Raw genomic sequence first — 19,123 nt, forward strand, 5'->3', positions numbered from 1 at the left:
GTCCATACATTTTAGTTGCTGAGGTTGAGAAACACTGAACTAGTAGACCATTTCCTGTTTTTTTTCTCTTTTTCTTTTTAAAGACATACCAAGCATTTATTTATGAGGACTTTAGATGTTCTGAAGGAACTTTGATAAATGTGAATACCTGTAATATAATACTTCTATTACAAAACAAAGAATTGAAATTAAAACATGTTTGGCATTTTAGAATGGATATTAATCTGACAGCATTAATTTCATTTCTTTTCATACTTGATGACTCTTGTTCATTTATCTCTCCTTGAGCCTGTTATCATTATCTCTAAGTTTGAATCTAACCACATGTAAAGCATAGAGCATCTGTTGCAGTGCCTGAGTTATCAGTTCCTTGTCATACTGTTTTAACACATTTTGCATCATGTTTGAATGTTTTTGCATGTCAAATTTTTGTAGTCAAAAACTGCATGAGCTCTAAGATGAGGGCCTATAATTTAGCCTCACTATTCTGGAACTATCATTATCTATCTATTCTAACATCTATCTATCATCCATCATCTCTCTCTCTCTCTCTCTCATCTATCTATCTTTTGTCCTGAATTTCTATTGTTTATATTCAAAGTATTCATTCAAAATATTCATTTTGGTTAAAAGTGTATAATATAGATATAAAAATGCAGACCACTTACTATACTGGTAAGCTTATTGTGACTTGAGAGAATCCATCAAACTGTGTGATGCTTACATCTGAGTTCAAGTTGTAAAAATATTGACCATTATGACACAATAAGCCATAATGTAGTTTGTAATTTTTGGCTTAGTGTGATATGCAAATCAATCTAATTAAAACATGGATTGTTTTAAGGCAATAGGATTCATTGGTTTTTCATTGGTTTATTAAATTGGCTTCTTCCAATTGTGCTTTGTATGAAGTTTGAGCCTAGATGTGTGATTTGTTTGCGGTTTCTTTATGCATTGTCTGCCAAGAAACACATGAGGAAGCTAAGTGTTTCTGGACAGTGAAAGCATTCCTAAAAAGCACTTGCTGTCAGCTGCAGCTCACTAAAACTCATTCTTTGGCTATCATATAGCTGGGAATAAGATCTGCTCCTCAACCATTCCTTCAGTCTCAACACTGAACACTCAGTTTTGCAGAAGCTGCTGCTGATTTCATGCATGAAAACGAAAAGAGAGGCCTCTCAAAATGGAGCATTGTTTTAAAACCAAAACAAAGCCTTCCTTTGACAGTGATAATTAAGGAGAACAGCAAAATATCATGCACAGAACAGTTCCTGCCTCATTATCTGAAGAGAGAGAGCACAGGTTAAATCATGGCTAAATGTCTTCCACTAAGGCTTGCATGTTAACTACCTATCTGACTAGACCTTTGGAACTAGAATCATAATTTCTACCTGCTATATTGTCTTACATACCTATGCATTTTCTGTCCCCCCTCACCGCCCTCCCCCCGTGTAGTTCAATCACAGCCACTACCAAATAGCCCTTTCCCGCATTCCAGTCATGCTTCTTATTTACAGCAGCAATCTGCAACCCTTTTCAAGCTGGGGTCAGCATTTGGCCTCTGGGTGGCTTTCTGAGTCCTGCACTCTCAGAGCTGGCAAATTCAGGTCAAAGAAGAACACAAATGAAGCATGATTTTATTTTATACAGTAATTTAGAATAATTAAGTGCAAGTAATATGAATGTTCCCCATATATTGAATAATTCTCTTTTTCTGTCACATTCAAATTATAATTTGATGGCAACTTTTGCACATAGCTCAAGCACTGTACCCAAGGTATTGGGGGGGGGGGTGTATTTTCATCCCTGTGCCCATGAGTTATGTGTTCTTAATCTATAGGAAAAAATAGCTATGCCAGCCATACTGCATCGTTTTTTGCAACTGTATGAAAGGGTTAATACAGCTTGTGATGCAGCAGGTTCAGACTGGACAGTGGAGACAAGGAGTGGTCCTGTTCTACAGCAATCCCATCTCTGTAAGGCAGTTCACCAATTTTGAGTCATGTATTTGGCACATTTAGCTGGCTAAGACATGGTCAGGATATGGTTAGTCTACTGTCCCAACTGTCGGTCTCTCTTCCTGAGCTTATCCAGGGTGATCTCAGATATGACACTGGATTACCTTAGGCTATTTTTCCTATGGCATTATGATGTTTTATGCTGAGGTTGCTCAGTTAGGAATGGCTCAGGACTTCATGTTTTCCATGACACCATGGATCTGTTCCAAATGATATCTTGCTCCACAGATGCAGCAAGGTATGTTGGATTGGGTCTTCTATTTGGAAAGAACTGGTGATTTGAAGGTAGAAGAACCCTGTTGGGTCAGCTTCATGCACCAATAACATCTGATCAGCTTTACACTGATGGCCAGTATAAAGCTCTGCAAATTGGAGGACTAGATAAAACGGTATTGTTCAGGCACCTGATGGAAACAAATGATTTCCTCAATGTGCTTCGGGAGTTTTCTACATTTTTTTTTTTTGCTAATAATGACATTGATACCCTTAAGACAACTGGATGATTACTATGATTGTTCTGAAATTTTCTTCCCTCTCAAGGAGCTAAATTATCCCCCTGGTTTACGAGAGAGCTAAGGATTAGAAGTAGTTGTGATGTCAGCTGGAGTGGAGAAACTTTCAGGATGGAACAGATTCCGTACAAATTTTATTTGAAGACCTACTTGAACTCCTATTCTACTGTAGTAGAGCAGTTAAGATTGCTAATTTCTCTGTCTCTGTTGCAGGCTGGCATAGTTCTTCCATATAGTTCAGCATCTCCACCAAAATGTTGGTGAGAGGGACCAGGTCAGTGGTGCTCCATAAACAATTTCCATCAGATAAAATAGGTTGGATCTATCCTGACTTGGACTTCAAATTGGGACAGGTCACAGAGTATAAACTCAGCAACTAGTGGTTTTGCTATCCTTCTAAAGAATGTGGACAGGATATGCAGTGAGATTACATCTATCATTTCTTCATTTTCCTCTTGCCCTTTTTGGAAAATTAAACTGATCAGGACAGGACTGGCCCCATGGTTAAGATATTAGATCAATAAGTTCTTGTTTGAGGGATGTATTCCCTCTGCCTAAAGAAGGCAGTAATAAAACCTTTATTGGAGAAAAACTGTCTTGACCTGGGAGTATTAACAGTGTTCCTTTTCTGGAAAATTGAGAAGATAGTGGCCTCATAGCTCCAGATGCGTCTGAGTGATACTGAGTAATACTGACTTTCTGGATTCATTTCAACCAGGCTGGGATCTTGTACTGAAACTGTTTGGTATTCTTTGTAGACTTCCTGTGTTGAAAACTGGGTGAGGGAGTACAACTACTAATTTTCCTGGGCCTCTTGTTGTTTTTAGTATCATCAACCATAATATCCTTCTGGACTGCCTGGCGGGATTGAGACTTGGGGGCATCATTTTAAAATAGTTTGGCCATCCTATCAGGCTGTGTCTAGAAGTTAATGCTGGGAGATGTTGTTCAATGTCTTCATGAAACTGCAGAGGGAGGACCATGCTAATGACTCCTAGTCCTATTGCTCTTTACTATGCACTTCACATTGCCTAATTTTGATAATGGGCTGGATGATAAATCAACCTGAAATTAAACCCAGACAAGGTATAGGTGATGTTGGTTAATAAGAAACTGGACTTGGATATTGTTGTTCATCCAGTTTTGGATGGGGCTACATTTTCTGTTAAACAGTGGGCAGTTTTGACAGTTCTCATTGGTTTTCCACTCTCACTACATTTGCAGATGGCAGCTATGGTAAGAAGCACCTTTGCACAGTTACTTCTACTGCACTAGGTTGTTTCTTCTTTACCAGTAAGATTTGGTGATTGTGATCCATGCCATGGTTACTGCTGTGTGGTCTAAATGGAGCTAACCTACACTACACCATGTAGTGTTGTTTTACTTTTTCTGTTTTACTGATCTCACTGTGAGCCGCCCAGGATTATTGTATATAAGATGAATGGCCATAGAAGTCTTTTAAAATAAAAATAAATAAATAAAACTGTACAGAGATTACAAGTATAGAATGTGAGAGACAGTCTGCTGCACTGCAACGTGCAAGGTACAAGGCTCGTATGGTGCTTACACAAAACACTCTGCATTGGGTGCCAACTGTTTACTGGCCTTCATTTAATGTATTTATATTGATTGACCTTTTAAGCCTTCAGCAACTTAGGATCTGACTCTCTAAATCTCTATCTCACACACTGCAAAACTGTCTTGTTGTTGAGACCTGCCAAAGAGGCCCTTCTGAAGATGCTGCTACTGTCAGAAGCCCTCTTTCTGGCCAGAGGGGACAACTAGTCCTGTTACTCCCAGCCTTGGCAGTTGCATTTGCCCCCCTCCCCAGTGTTTAGAAAATCTGCAAAGACACATCACTTTCTCTAAATGATTGTTAGATGATTTAAGTATTTATTTACTGTTAATTTAAATTTGTATTTTAAACTTCTTATATTCTGGGGTTCTTTTTCTAAATAGCTGCCCCAAATGCTCACCAGATCAGAAAAGCTGGATATAAATCAAATACCTAAGAAATTAATAAATCCCAGCTGCGCTGTGAAAAGAATAGAAGAGAGATTTTCCTTTGCCTTGCAGTGTTCTGAACACTGGCAGGGAAAGCCAATACATTTCTGTACCAACTCTCTGCAGCAAGACTAGTAGAGACAAGCAGATCATGTGTGAAGTCAAGCTGATACTCAAGAGCAGCTAAAGCAGGCGGGATGTCAGAGTGTGTGGGCAGAACAGGCAGGCAGAAAACAATCCATGTCTCAAAGGTGCCAGCTAACGAACCGTCGTCAGCCATTGAAAAGGCAACCTTGGACTTTGAATTAGAAATGTAAACAATATCGGAATTTATCTCGCTAGAATGAAATAGGAAATTCTATTATCAAAGAAAAGGGTGGAAAAAATATCCAGCCTCTGTTTTATTATTTTCAGGAGGATACCTTCACTTGTCTGCTGCATCAAAGAAAACAAGTCTTAAAGCATCTTAAAGATAAACATAATAAACAAATATTCCCCTTAAACCAAATACATTTTCCCCTGTAAGGTTACACAACGTTCTCCATTATTTCACCTCTTATTCTCTAAAGTGTGCTATCCAGCCTGTCACAAATAATAGTAAAACCTAGAAGTCTTGTTGCAACCCCCTTTCGTGTTCTATAATTATTCTGACACTCCTGCTATGAAAAAAAGTTCCTGTATTCCCCACCTTGCCATCCCCAAGCTGATGGCACCCCAATACTCTGACTGTATGTCTTGCAACTCCTGTTAAAGGAACTCTTAAAGGGTTTAAAGACAGCAACAGTTATTTCCTTGTGCAGAATTAATATTACCCTCTAGTAATGAAGGAGCAAGTTCCAAAGAAAGTTGCAGGCATTATCTAGTGGCTTATTTTTGTATTGCCCTGAATACTTTGTACTTGAACTTTAAAGAGAATGGACATTGCAGAACACACTTCTGTCAGAAAGCATGCTACTTCTTTGACCTGGATGCTGTTACACCTTGCAGTGGGGCACTCAGTTCTGATAAGCCCGTATTTCACTGAAATTTCCTCCATTTCTGCACCAATTCTTTCCTGGATTATTTGACAAACACGCCACTTTAGAGAAAATTTAAATAGGAGTTCAGCTTTAGACATGAGGTCACTCCCATCATTCCTGTTTCATGTTTAAACTTGGGGGACAGATTCTTCTCTCCTCCAGTCAAAGAGAGCATCCATGCTTTTCCATTTCTAGTTCCCATAGCAGCACAAGCCTCACGTTGTCTTCATTTCAAAATGTTCTAGTATAGCAACAGTTCAGTACCAGCATGATTAGAGCTGTCTGGTGCTACTTTTTGTATAACCCTAGAAATTTGGGATTATGTAGTTGCTAGTCAAGAAAGGAATGCAGCTGTGGGGATCCTGAGTGACCTTTATTTTTGATGCCACCATGAAATTATCACACAGCATTTCTCCCATTCACGGACATGATAAATAACAAAGGGAAAAGGGGAAATGAAAGGATCGGGCATCTGTGAAGACGGTTTTTGAAGCTATCTGTGACCAGAACACTAATGAATTGTGCATCTCTCTCAACCAGGCATAACAATGATAAAACATTCCTCATCTGGATCAACGAAGAGGATCACATTAGGGTGATCTCCATGGAAAAGGGTGGCAACATGAAGCGGGTTTTTGAAAGATTTTGCCGTGGATTGATAGAGGTGGATGCTTTTCTTTCTTAAAAATGTATTCCTAGATTTTAAGATAATATCCTTTTGTGCTTTTATGTTATTGCTGCTAATTTTTCTTTTTACTGTAAGCGGTACCATTTGAGCTTTCTTATGTAGTGGAAGTAAAGCAGAATCAAATATTAGTAGAGTCGGGGGGCCGTTTTAGGCAGAGTGAGGCAATTTCCACAAGCAGCAAATACTGCATGGAAATGTAGGAGCTGTTTCTTCAATTCACTGCCTTTCTTTGGGAATAAGACAGGATGCACCACGCGGCCTGTTCTGCACTCTGCAGATTGGCTTATCGCCTTCAAGTGCGGGGGGGGGGGCAGTGCCTTTCTGGCTGTTAAGGAAGATTTGAATCCCAGTCAAATCAAGTGGAACAGAACTCAGGCAGAAAAATGTCACAGACCAACCCCTGAACTAAAGAGTCTTGGGACAATAAACTGTGTCATACATTTAATGCTCTTATACTGCTTTTTAAAAATTGGCCTGAAATCTAGCATGTTTTGTTTTTTGCTTGAAGTTTTGTTTTATCGGAAGGATCATTCAAAATTAGCATTCCTCATTCACATTATGAAATAGTACCACTTACTCAAGTAGTTTTCTGTGTTTAAATCAACGTAGATCTTCTCGTAATTTCAGTGAAAATATCAGATTGACTTAAGTACAAAGAAATTTCACCTGAAAGCCAATCTAGGTGTTATATACAAAGCAAATGCAGCTATGAGAAAAGAACTATGGTGTGTGTGTGTGTGTGTGTGTGTGTGTGTGTGTGGATATTAAAGTTTACAAAAGAGGGTACAGGATTCTAAGTTTCCATCTTCATCAGACAATATGTTAAAAGCAGGAGAAATATTGCCATATTTTTAATTACAGCAATTAATTTAATATGGCTATAAGTTTCAATTGTTCTGAACCAGATTTTAGTTTAATAGAAGGTAGGTTATGATTTTTTATAAGTACAGGTGGCAAGAGTTGTGTTAAAAGGGCATCCACCTCTCTGTGTGATAAAGGACAGTTCTTCTAACATGCTGCTTGCAACAGAATATATTATTTTTAGATATGTATTGTTTAGAATAATTGTCATAAGCAAATTATGCTGTTGATTATATCAAATGCCCAGCTGAAATTCATAAAACAGCAACAGATTTTATTAAGTGAGAATATGAGTAGAACAACTGATCTGCTGAGCTGATTATGAGTTTCTCAGCAGTGATAAAGCTTTAAACAGCTGGGAAATCAAGACTGAATATTTCAGCACTCTTATCTAAACTGGTGTCTGGACTAAAATCTGTAGTCTCTGCACAGAAACATGTAGTATGGAAATCTAATATAGGATTTATCTGGCCTCCAAAGCTTTCGCTCCATTTCTATACTTTATGGAGTTATACTATAGATAAAATGTTGTCCTTAATTTGTTTACAGCAGACTGTTGAAGATTGTGGATTTGACAAACAACAGTCTGGATATAGACAATTTGAACAGACAGCTAGTTCTGTGCACAGATGGCATGTTGCATGCTATGGTGATTCATTGAATTTTACTTCTTTTCCAGGTTGAAAGGTTAATTAAAGAACAAGGATGGGAGTTTATGTGGAATGAACACTTAGGATACATTCTGACCTGTCCCTCTAACCTAGGAACTGGATTACGTGCAGGAGTTCATGTTAAACTTCCAAAACTTAGCAGGGTAGGTAAGCAATTTATATGGCTCTTAAACATAAAAAAATATTTTGCAATGCTTGTAAAAACAATCCAGAGAAATAAAACAGTGACGATGCACCTCTTTACTCTTAAATGTCTTAATTAGAGGAACATGTGTTTACAAACATGCACGTTGTAAAAAAAGGTCAGTATTTTGTTTTCAATTAATTGTCCCTTATATGGTAGGATCCTAGATTTTCAAAGATCCTGGAACACCTGAGGCTTCAGAAGCGTGGCACTGGTGGAGTAGACACAGCTGCTGTGGCAGATATATATGATATTTCCAACCTAGATCGCATAGGCCGATCAGAGGTAAGCTTCCTCCTTGGTTTTTGCAATAGGAACAAAAATTGAAGAGGAACAACTATTTACATAAGCGTCTGAAAGTATTTGCCTAATCAACATTATATTCACTTATTTGGGGACAAGCCCCACGAAGCTCAATGATTTCTGAGTTGACAGTTACACTGGCCCAGGTGTGTGATGGTGCCCATGTTCTGGCTGTGCTAAGGGCTCTTTATGATTCTCCGGCAACTGTGTGTTTTATTTTTAGTTTATTTTCAGCACTTGTATGTAGTTTTATTTATTTTAAAGTTGTGCGCCACCCAGAGTCATGTATGTGAAATGGGTGGCCATATAAATTGAATAAACAAAAAACAAACAAATAAATAAATATGTTTACATAAGTATAGATAGTATTAGGGAAAATAAAATCAGGAAAGGCTGTAATTTTTTTTGGTATGATATTTGAAAAAGTATATAAATGTGATAAACCGAATATATACATCACAAAGGTAAGGGAGTTTCAATGCTCACATACAGTTCTACTATTCATAATAATTCCTCATTCATCTTACTGTACCTGCAAAGAAGATTCTGTTATTTCATGTGTAAGTGAATGGAAAAAACTGCTTAAGATGGGGAAATGATCTGGAGCTATTCAGACAGTTTATGCAAATGTGGCTGTTTTCAAAGTAATTGGTGAGAACTACCCAACATCATGTCCAATGGGGAAAGGGCTGAAACAGGCATCTAATCAGTTTTCATATCAGGCAGCAGAGCCCAAGCCACCTTTAAATTCTTATTTCTATACTTGGATTACAAAAGACCAGTTATCTGAAGGAATAAACCATACAGTGGATACATTCATTAACCCAAAGTATTTTCACTCTAAAGATGACACGACAGAGGAACAAAGAAGACAGGGAAGTTTGGTGATCAGACGTATATTTTACAGTTCATAACAGAATAAATATATGATAATTTTTTATTTTTCTTCAACTGAATAAGTTCCTTATGGTACTTGTAATGCTATTTGGTTTTGGTTTGCTTTGTTAGCTGATCAATGCAAACTTAATTTATTTCTTTTCATACTGAAACTTGAAATACAAGACCCTTGGTTATCTTGCACAGGTGGCTTGTAAAAAAGACTTTAAAATAAACTCCTAAAGAACTAAAATAATACCATATTCTAAAAAATAAATAAATTGAGAAGCAAGACTCTTGTCAAAATCTAGAAGCAATGAGACTTAACTTAGGTAAAATGTTTACTAATCTACTGTTCAAAGCTGCTAATGGATCAAAACCATTTCTTGAGGGTTGAAAATCAAAGCATTTTTTAAAAAAATTATTAAACACACAGAGCATCAAAACAAAGCAAAAAAATATCAAGTTAAAAAAAGGATTGTTTCAAGTTCTTTTCTGAACCACAAATAATCAGACTGACCCAGACGCAATAAAGACCCAAAGCACTAGAAACCTGGACAGCTGGTGGGTTTAGTGGGGCTTTTTTGTATCTCCCTTCAATGGCTGGGGGAGACTTGTATTTTGCGAAACAAAGAAAGCTTACCAAAAAAAAGGAATTGTAAAGTATAAATGCCTTTAACTATTTCAGAAACTAATACCTCACTACTAGAAGGATATTCTATTTTAACTATTTTCTATGGGCTGTTTATCTACACTATGTTCCTTAAACTGTGGAGTCCTTGGTGCTCTCTGAGCTGGGTTGCTTGCTTGCAGACGTTTCATTACCCGACTAGGTAACATCATCAGTGCTAGTGGGTGTGGGGTTTGCTCCCTGTTTATACACAGTAGCTTCCCCTGCCAGTGTTGGTGGGTGTGTAGTTTTCTTCTTGGCAGTTCCTTGAATAGGGTATTGTTTTCTGTCTGATTTTTGCCTGCTTGATTGTTTGTCTCCTTGGTATTCCTTGATTAGAGTATTGTTTTCTGCTTGACTGTTTGCCTGGTGCTAATCTCTGCTTATCTGGGTGTTGGCTGTTTGAGAGGATGTGTGCTGGTCTTTTTATTTCCTTTTTAGCTTTTTTATTGTCTCTTTTGAATGGTTTATAAATGTGGTTCTATGTCTCTGTTGTGCCAGGCTTCCAGGACTTCCCTAGCATTTTTGGATTTAGTCTGGCCTAGGATGCTGACAGTTTCCCAGTTGAAACTACGGTTGAGTCTGTCCATGTGTTCTCACAAACAACACTGGCAGGGCAAGCTACTGTATATAAACAGGGAGCAAACCTCACACTCACCAGCACTGATGATGTTACCTAGTCAGGTAATGAAACATCTGCAAGCAAACAACCAAGCTCAGAGAGCACCAAGGACTCCACAGTTCAACCCTGAGCTACAGATATTCTCTTCTGTTGGAATATTCCTTAAAGTCCAATTTCACTGGGTGTTCATATTTTTCTATTCTGTATGTCTAACATATTTGTTTATTGCTGACCTCTGTATTTCTTTTGTGTTAAACTCTATATACTCTGATTGTCATTCTCCATAGAGCTATATTCCTTTTGTACAGAATTCCATCTGTCTTTTTATCTTTTTTACATTCTGGTTTCTATTTCTGTTCTGTCCAAGTCTGTTTCTCTGCCTTTCCGCTCATGTGTTCCCAGATAGGCTTCCTGACTCTTCTGTTACAAATCTTTGTTCTAGCCGAGGGAAACAGCTAGAACTTTCCCCTCATGCCAGGTCTCAGGGAAATAAAAACATGCTTCTCATGCCTCAGATTTCTCTTTCCCCATTGTTTTGGCTCTGTTTATTTCCCCAGGCAGATATCTTGTCTTCCTCCTCCTCCCCTGCCTGTTTGATTGGCAGCTGGGTTGTCCTGAGCAAGGAGAGGACCAAGAAGGGAAGGGAAGGAAGGAAGCAGCCATGGGGCGTATAGTCTTCTCAGGCAGCCTCTCCTTCCACAGAAAAGATAAACAAAAATCTAGAAATAAACCAAAAAGAGGATAATAACACACAAATGGCTCTTTTTATTCATGGAGGTTTCATCTTCATAGATAATAAGGTCTTGAAGAAACATACTTTACACCCTTCCATTTACTTTATACACATTCACAAAAAGCATGCCAGAAGTCTTCTTCCAAACAGAAAAAAGTGCCAAAATCGCAGATATGTGAAACCCTTACTCAGCTAATGAGATTTGGTCTGTATTTACCAAGTAGAGACACGGAAAATGATGTGTAATTGAACCATGGATAACAACAGCCACCTGTATAATTAATTAAGCATCCATATTCAGTATTTCCACACAGAATAATATTTATTCAGAGGAGGATAACCTATTAGGAAAAACGAAGTGTAGAATGATAACCAGATTTGAATATTTCTGTCCTTAATTGTAAGGTTCTTCAAAGCTCTTTGCTGTTAATTTTTCACACTTTTGATTTCTCACACCTTAAGGACCACTGCTCCAAATAAAGATGAATTTTAGTGTTCCAGTGTTCTTTAATAATTACCTTGGCTGTCAGAGCTTCCCGTGGCCATGGTGATAATTCTTTCTCTAGAAACTCAACTTTTTTCAGGAAACCAGCAATGGGAGTCAAGGACTAGACTGAGATAAGTTGCTTTATCCCCAGATGCAAGAAGTCTTAGTAATGAAGATCAGCTACTGCAGAATCCAGCAAACCAGCCTGCTATATGTAATGTCTCTTTTTGCTTCTGAGTCTTGGCAGCTCCAGCCCTCGCGGGCTAATCAATTTATATAACTAACGAACAATGGACAATAAATATATAGCAGGATTAACAGTCAAGGATAATTGAATAATTTTCTGAGTTTCATCCAAAACTTTCAACCAAGATAAATAGTTATTTGGGCTTTGCAATCAAATGGCAGTGGTGATGTGATGCTTGTTTGCTTACAAACCTGCTACACAATCTAAACAAGTTACAATTTATATAATGTGATGTTAATGTACTCTAATACTTTTAGAATATACTATTATAATACTATTACATTCATACTCAATTCTTGCTTCATTCTTAGAATGAATTCTGTACCACAAAGAACCCCAGTAATATTACAACTCTGACTTCAAATTATTAATCCAAAATATTTTAAGGAGGCATCTCATTCTGATTTGATTCAATTGTGACATCAGAAATATCAGACAATGGAAAGAAAATACATAAAATGATATCAAGAGATATGCTACAGGTGGAAAGCTTGACACTGTATGATGAATTTGGAATATTTACTCTCTTCCTGAGTCCCACCAGATGACACTCCCTAATGGATGGGACCCAGAGCATGCCTCTCCTGCTGAATCTAACAGGATGGGTAGATAGAACTGGGGAGAGATGATCCCACAAGTAACATAGCCCCAAGCCATGAAAGGCTTTATAGGTAACTACCAGCACTTTGCACTGAACCCAGAAGCATCCTGGCAACCAATGCAGCTCACGCAGTACAAGGGTCAGATGCACTGAACAAATAGCACGCATAACTGCCTGCCCCAATGCATTTTGCACCAGCTGAAGCTTCTGACTGCTCTTCAAGGGCAGTGCTATGCGAAGTCCATTGCAACAATCCAGTCAGGAAGTGATCAAGATATGAGCGACTATGAGCAGAGCCTCCTGGTCCAGGAATGGGCACAACTGATGCGTAACATATAGCAGTGCAAAGGTTTTCCTAGCCACTCCAACCACCTGCTTTTCAAGCAGGAGCCATCAGTCCACAAGGACCCCCAAATTGCACCCAAGTTCCATCTGGGGTAGTGCAACCTCATCCAGAATTAAAGATGGAAAGTTCCCAGAGCAACTTACTCTTAGAGGGTTGAGCTGAAGTCTGTTATTCCCCATTCAGATCCCCACAGACTCAAGACACCAGGCAGGATCTCCACGGCATCACCTAGACAATCCAGGGTGGAGGTATAAAGCTGGGTATTACCTGAACTGTTGGGTTACCTCCTCAGTGGCTTCCCAAAAAGGGAAGGTTAGAGACTGGTCCAAAATTGTCCTGAACAGGAACTAGGGTCTCCACAGAGCTACCTGCTGCATCACTGGGAAATTCCCCAAGTCCCTGCTGGAAACTAAGCTAATCCATAGGACTCCTGGGACAGACCAATTTAAAAGGTCCATCTCTGCTATGAAGAGTGGTAATGGCTACAGTCTCTAGGTGACCAGAAAGTTTCACCATGGCAAAAGACTGATATTAATGTCTTCCACTCTCAGACCATCTACTAGTTGTTCCAAGGTGAATATCAGGTCCAATGTGTGGACCCCCATATGAGTGGGGCTGTGATAAGAATAGTGGCCATTAACTCCAATCTCCCTGCCCCTGCCTCAAGGCTGAAATCCATACTTTAGATTGTATGTGTGGACATGCTGTAGTTTCTAGGCGCTGCATTACAATCTCTGCTATGAATCCTGACAGTGGTGATCCCATGGGTGTGCCTCTGACTTGTTGGTATATTTGTCCATCAAACTGAAAATAGGTAGTGAGGCAGAGGTTGATGAGGTCCGTGATTCTGGGTATTTTGATCTGGGTGTATTTGGTTAGGTCGGGTGTGTTGTGTAGTACTGCTGATATGGATTCTTTCTCTAGTTCTGGGTTTATGGATGTAAAGAGTGCTGTGAACAAATCAGAGGCACACCCAGGGGATCACCACTGCCAGGACTCATAGCAGAGATTGTAATGCAACGCCTAGAAACTACAGCACTTCCACACATACAAGCTAAAGTATGGATCTGGTATGTAGACAACACCTTTGTTATAATAAAAAAGGAACAACTAGGGAAAATACATGAAACTATCAACAACATTTTCAAAGGAATAAAATTCACCAGAGAGGAAGAAAACAACAACATACTACCCTTCCTGGATATCCTCATCAGCAGAGGAAACAACAGCAAATTAGAAACGCAAGTCTATTGGAAGACAACCTACACTAATCAAGTACTCCATTACCAAAGTAACAACCCAACCTCCCACAAGAGGAGCTTTGTAAGAACATTATTCAAACAAGCACAAATGCATTGCAGCAACACAGAACAGCAGGAAAAGGAAACTGACCACCTATACAACATCTTCCAACAACTTTATTAAAAAGTGCCTGACCACTCAACCTACTACAACACCCAACACAAGCTATGAAAAGGATAACACTGCCATACATCATAAACGTCTCAGAAACTACGAACAGACTATTACAACCACATGGCATTTCTGTAGCACATAAACCAACTAAAGCCCTCCAAAACATCTTAAGCAAACCAAAAGATCCAGTAGCCCAAGAAGAAAAAATAGGAGTCATCTACAACATGCAATGTAAGGACTGTAACAAACACTATGTAGGACAGACAGGCAGAAGGCTAGCAGAGCGCATCCATGAACACCAACTAGCAGTCAGAAGACATGATGAAAACTCCTTAATCTCACAAGACATGGACAGACTTAACCATAGTTTCAACTGGGAAACTGTCAGCATCTTAGACCAAGCTAAATCCAAAAATGCAAGGGAATTCCTGGAAGCTTGGTATTCAGACAAGGCAGCCATCAACAGGCACATAGAGATAAACAACATCTACACATTATTCAAAAGAGACAATAAAAAGGAATACAAAAGACCAGAACATCTCCTCACCAGCAATCATCATCCAGCTAAGCAGAGATTAACACCAAGATTATCACCAGACATACAATCAGCAGTAAACAATACCCCAATCAAGGAACTACCAGAGGAAAAAACAAAACAAAACCCACACCCACACCAACACTGACAGGGCATGCCAACGTATATAAACAGACAGCAAACCCCATTCCATTTTAGCACTGAAGATGTTACCTAGCTGGGTAATGAAACGTTTGCAAGAAAACAGCCAAGCTCAGAGAACTGAAAGGACTCCACAGTTCAACCCTGAGCTACACATATTCTCTTCTATTTATACCACCTTTCCCTGGGCTTTCTTCTTCTGATGGCTTTTGACATCCAACCAGTATTTTCACATATAACAGCTGTGTTAATCTAGCACTTTCATAATTTAGGATTTTTAAAAGACAAAAGAAAGGGGTACATACTATTGCCATATGATTGCTTTATCTGAGAGGCAAGCTACATACACTTAAAAAAAAAACTGCAGATGGAATCTTTCTAGATTTAACCACTTTGTATTGTAGTTGTACGCTTTCACTTTGGAAAATTATCACAGTTAAAAAGTTACATATTTTGAGAAAATGTTCTAATTTAGCTTTCTTCCTGCTGTGGCCATTTTCTATGCACATAGACTTTGGGCAGAGTGACAGGAGATGGATTATTCACAATACAATTTTCTCCTAGAATTGTGAAATGACATAGTCCAGGAAGGATTCTACTGTATAATTTACTGCAGATATAATAAACTTTGTGGTAAATAATTATCAACAGAACTCTCAGAACTTCTATAGCTTTATAGCCTAATCTCATAAAATTTTACTGTTATTTAAGGTGGAGCTTGTCCAGTTAGTCATTGATGGTGTGAATTATATGATTGATTGTGAGAAGAAGTTGGAGAGAGGTCAAGACATCAAGATACCACCACCACTGCCCCAATTTGGCAAGAAATGAAGCTGCTTCCAGTGATTATCATCTGACTGGAAACATGTCTATTGGGGTGACTATGAATTCTGTATTCCTCTGTAATATAAAACAGAAATGTGGATAACATTTTTCCTCAGATAGGTACCTGTTAATTGGGGTATTGGGCAGGGGTTGCTGAGAAGAATAGAAGATAAGAACATAACATATGGAAATGTGCCAGAATACAAATGGTTGCAGACATCACTGCTGAAGAGTAGGGTCACCTTTGAAGATTAGCAGTCTTGGAGTACTTGCCTGTGAAGTTTAATTCTTTTAAAAGCACACATAAAGGATTTCCCTTTCCTTTCCTTTCCTTTCCTTTCCTTTCCTTTCCTTTCCTTTCCTTTCCTTTCCTTTCCTTTCCTTTCCTTTCCTTTCCTTTCCTTTCCTTTCCTTTCCTTTCCTTTCCTTTCCTTTCCTTTCCTTTCCTTCTCTTCAACTATTTCTTCCAATGTCCTCATCCCCATTCATTTTGTTCACACTTTTCAGCTTTCCTTATTCTTCCTCTTACCCAGCTCCATTCCCTTTTCCTTTTTTGCTGTTTCTGCTGGAAGGATAGAGGGCAATGTGCTTGAGAGAGTGTAGTTTGTGTATATGAATTTGAATAGTTGTTATATGCTGGTGGGAACCAAATGTTAACAGTAAGGTACTGGTTTTTACAGGCAATGCATTTTACTTTATAGTTATTAATTCAATGTTTTTATTTATTCCCTAGTTTTGCCCCAGTTTTGGAAAGTGGCTTCTGGCAGACATATAGACATACAGTACATACATACATACATACATACATACATACATACATACATACATACATACACATATACAAGTGGGTTGCATGCACACATTTATAAGTGTGTGTGTGTGTGTAGGCAATTCCAAGATTGGTTTCAGATGAAGATGGCAGCCCTGGACTGACAAGGTAGAGAAGTTGTGCATTGCATTAGGATTTTTATATATTTTTTCCTGTGTACTCTGAGTAGGGAAAATATTGTGTTAAATACTGGGTTGTTTTCATTTCAAATAAGCACAATTAATGTAATATATTATTATATGTAAAATTAGATCTTAGTGGCATATTAAATAAAATACTTTCTGATGCCTCAGATGTTACATATCTTTACAATTCATTTTTAAAAAGACATGGGTTATTCACATAGACAGTCCTATGGCTTTGGCATAAGAATATTATGCCAAGTTAACACATGTGAGATCCCAGAGAGATGAGGCAGCTATGCCAGGGTCTTTTCTCACAGCGCCCATTGGCAATGTCATTACTTATCAATAACAGCATTCTCAGTTATGTTCCCTCATATGGAAATGTGACAGAATACAAATGGTTGCAGACATCACTGCTGAAGAGTAGGGTTGCAAGAGGCTCTAAATGAGAATGCCACAATGATGTCACTCTGCCTGGAATATGCATATACTCCATACACGAGCCAAATAACTTTATTGCTATTATTCTGCTTAACCCCTGGCAGGCACTTGCCATTTTGCCCATTTCAGCTTTATTCAACCAAGTTAATTTTTGGTGAGTTCTTGGTGTCCTCTGAGCTTGGTTGTTTTCCAGCTGACATTTCATTACCAAGCTAGGCAACAACATCAGTAAATAGGAGGATGGAGTTGGTTGTTTATGTATTCTAGCTTGCCTTGCCAGACTCTATTCTTCTATGTACTCACAATGCTACCTAACCTTATAATGAAATGTCTGCAGGAAAACAAGCAAGCTCAGAGAACAACAAGAACCCAACAGTTCAACCTTGAACTAGATATAACTTTACTATTCGAGTTAATTTTGTCAATAGTGTCCAAGAAGAACAAAACTAACCAGATGAGATCCTCAACTGGATCTCTAGTGCTACTAATTTGGTCCTTTTCAATTTTTTTTTTTATCTGTGCTCAGTCGTTACCGACTCTGCAGTGACTGCTTGGACGAGTCCTTGCAGTTTTCAAGGCAAGTGTTTCAGAAGTGGTTTGCCAGATCCTCCTTCCTAGAGCAGAGCCCAGCTGTCGCGCACAGGAGGCGGGGTTTCCGTTGCTTCGTGCCCTTTTCGGGCATGCGCGGGTTTTTTTTGCGCTTACCAGCAACTGCTCCCGACTCCTTTTTGCAAGGCGCCACCAGCATTTTTCCTCCCACCAGAGTGAGAGTACCCATTTATCTACTCACGTGAGTTTTCAAACTGTTGGGTTGACAGGAACTGGGGAGGAAACTGGAGCTCACCCTGCTAACGCGAAGGCTGGACTCGAACCGCTGAAGCGTCGACCATTTCTGGTCAGCAACTTTCAGCGTCATTAAGCCGCTGCACCACCGCGTCCCCTTTTCAATTATCTTACATTTACTCAAATAATTGAAATCAGTAAGATTTATTTCTGAATAAACATAGAGTAATTGAGAAGATACATTTCTATTAGCTCTCTCTTGAATTTAAAATACCATCAAATATAACTTCTGGTGTGTTGTCTGTAAAACTCAACACAAAATAACATTATAATCCATATCTGCTGTCTAATATCTTTTGTGCTTAGTAAGAAATAAAACCTATTTCAATTATATTAATTTTCCCAAATGCTTATTTGAAGCTAAGTTACAAGTTTGGATTATGCTCCTGATTTTTATTTAAACAGACATGAAGTTAGATGTAAGGTATTTACTAAGTGCATTTTTACCTTTTTTTCTCATGTCCAATTGAAAACAGTCATGTTGGACATGAGAAAACAGGTAAAAATTATATTGAATTATCATTTTATTAGACTAATGCAAGATTACAAAATATCGTGATGGCATTTGATTTTTCAAGAATGCTTCATCAAGCACAATGTTCTGTGATGTGCAGATAGACTCTTGAGCATATATGATAATAAGCAAATTAGACAGCAGTGAAAAAACCCAGATTCCTCAAGCTGCTTTCCTGGCATATCTTCACATCACAAAGCTTTGTTGTTTTTAATCACTCATTGGTGCCACAGTTCCTGTGGCTAGTTTTCAATGAAGTGTTTATATCTTAACCAAGTACATCCTGTTTTGGCTTCTGCTATCAATTGTCACATGGACTGCCACAAGGGTAACAGCCTAAGTGTTTTGCAGAGAAAGGAATGTGGTGAAAATGCATTGCAGGAAACAAAACAGCTCAGAAACCTTGCCAGCGATCCAAAGAATATGTGATTATGATGTCTTTAATTAAAAATGGAAAGCTTTTTCAAATTTTCAGAAATGAACGCCGATCTGGTATGATTTCCCCATTTCTCTCATCTCAGTTTCAGATGTTCTGTTGTTTATCTCAGATGCTCAGTCTCTGACTATCTAAAATATAGATTAAAAAGTGTAAAGGTCTGACATATGTAGCCG

General features: G+C 38.5%; 1 protein-coding gene across 2 annotated transcripts in view; it reads left to right on the forward strand.

The window, feature by feature from the left end:
• Window positions 1-16,208, forward strand: part of CKMT2 (creatine kinase, mitochondrial 2) — a 38,492-nt gene extending 22,284 nt beyond the window's left edge. For both annotated transcript variants that reach the window (XM_007422661.4, XM_088130486.1), the window contains 4 exons: window positions 6,094-6,217; window positions 7,782-7,916; window positions 8,117-8,242; window positions 15,646-16,208. In XM_007422661.4, the coding sequence (XP_007422723.1) occupies window positions 6,094-6,217; window positions 7,782-7,916; window positions 8,117-8,242; window positions 15,646-15,765 (505 nt within the window). In that variant the 3' untranslated portion in view covers window positions 15,766-16,208. The remainder of the gene's footprint in view (window positions 1-6,093; window positions 6,218-7,781; window positions 7,917-8,116; window positions 8,243-15,645) is intronic.
• The last annotated feature ends 2,915 nt before the right edge of the window (window positions 16,209-19,123 follow it).

Source organism: Python bivittatus, unplaced genomic scaffold, assembly GCF_059951505.1.
Source record: "Python bivittatus isolate LINGU-HERP-01145 unplaced genomic scaffold, Pbiv_v1 ctg000850_np1212, whole genome shotgun sequence".
NCBI lineage: Eukaryota > Metazoa > Chordata > Lepidosauria > Squamata > Pythonidae > Python > Python bivittatus.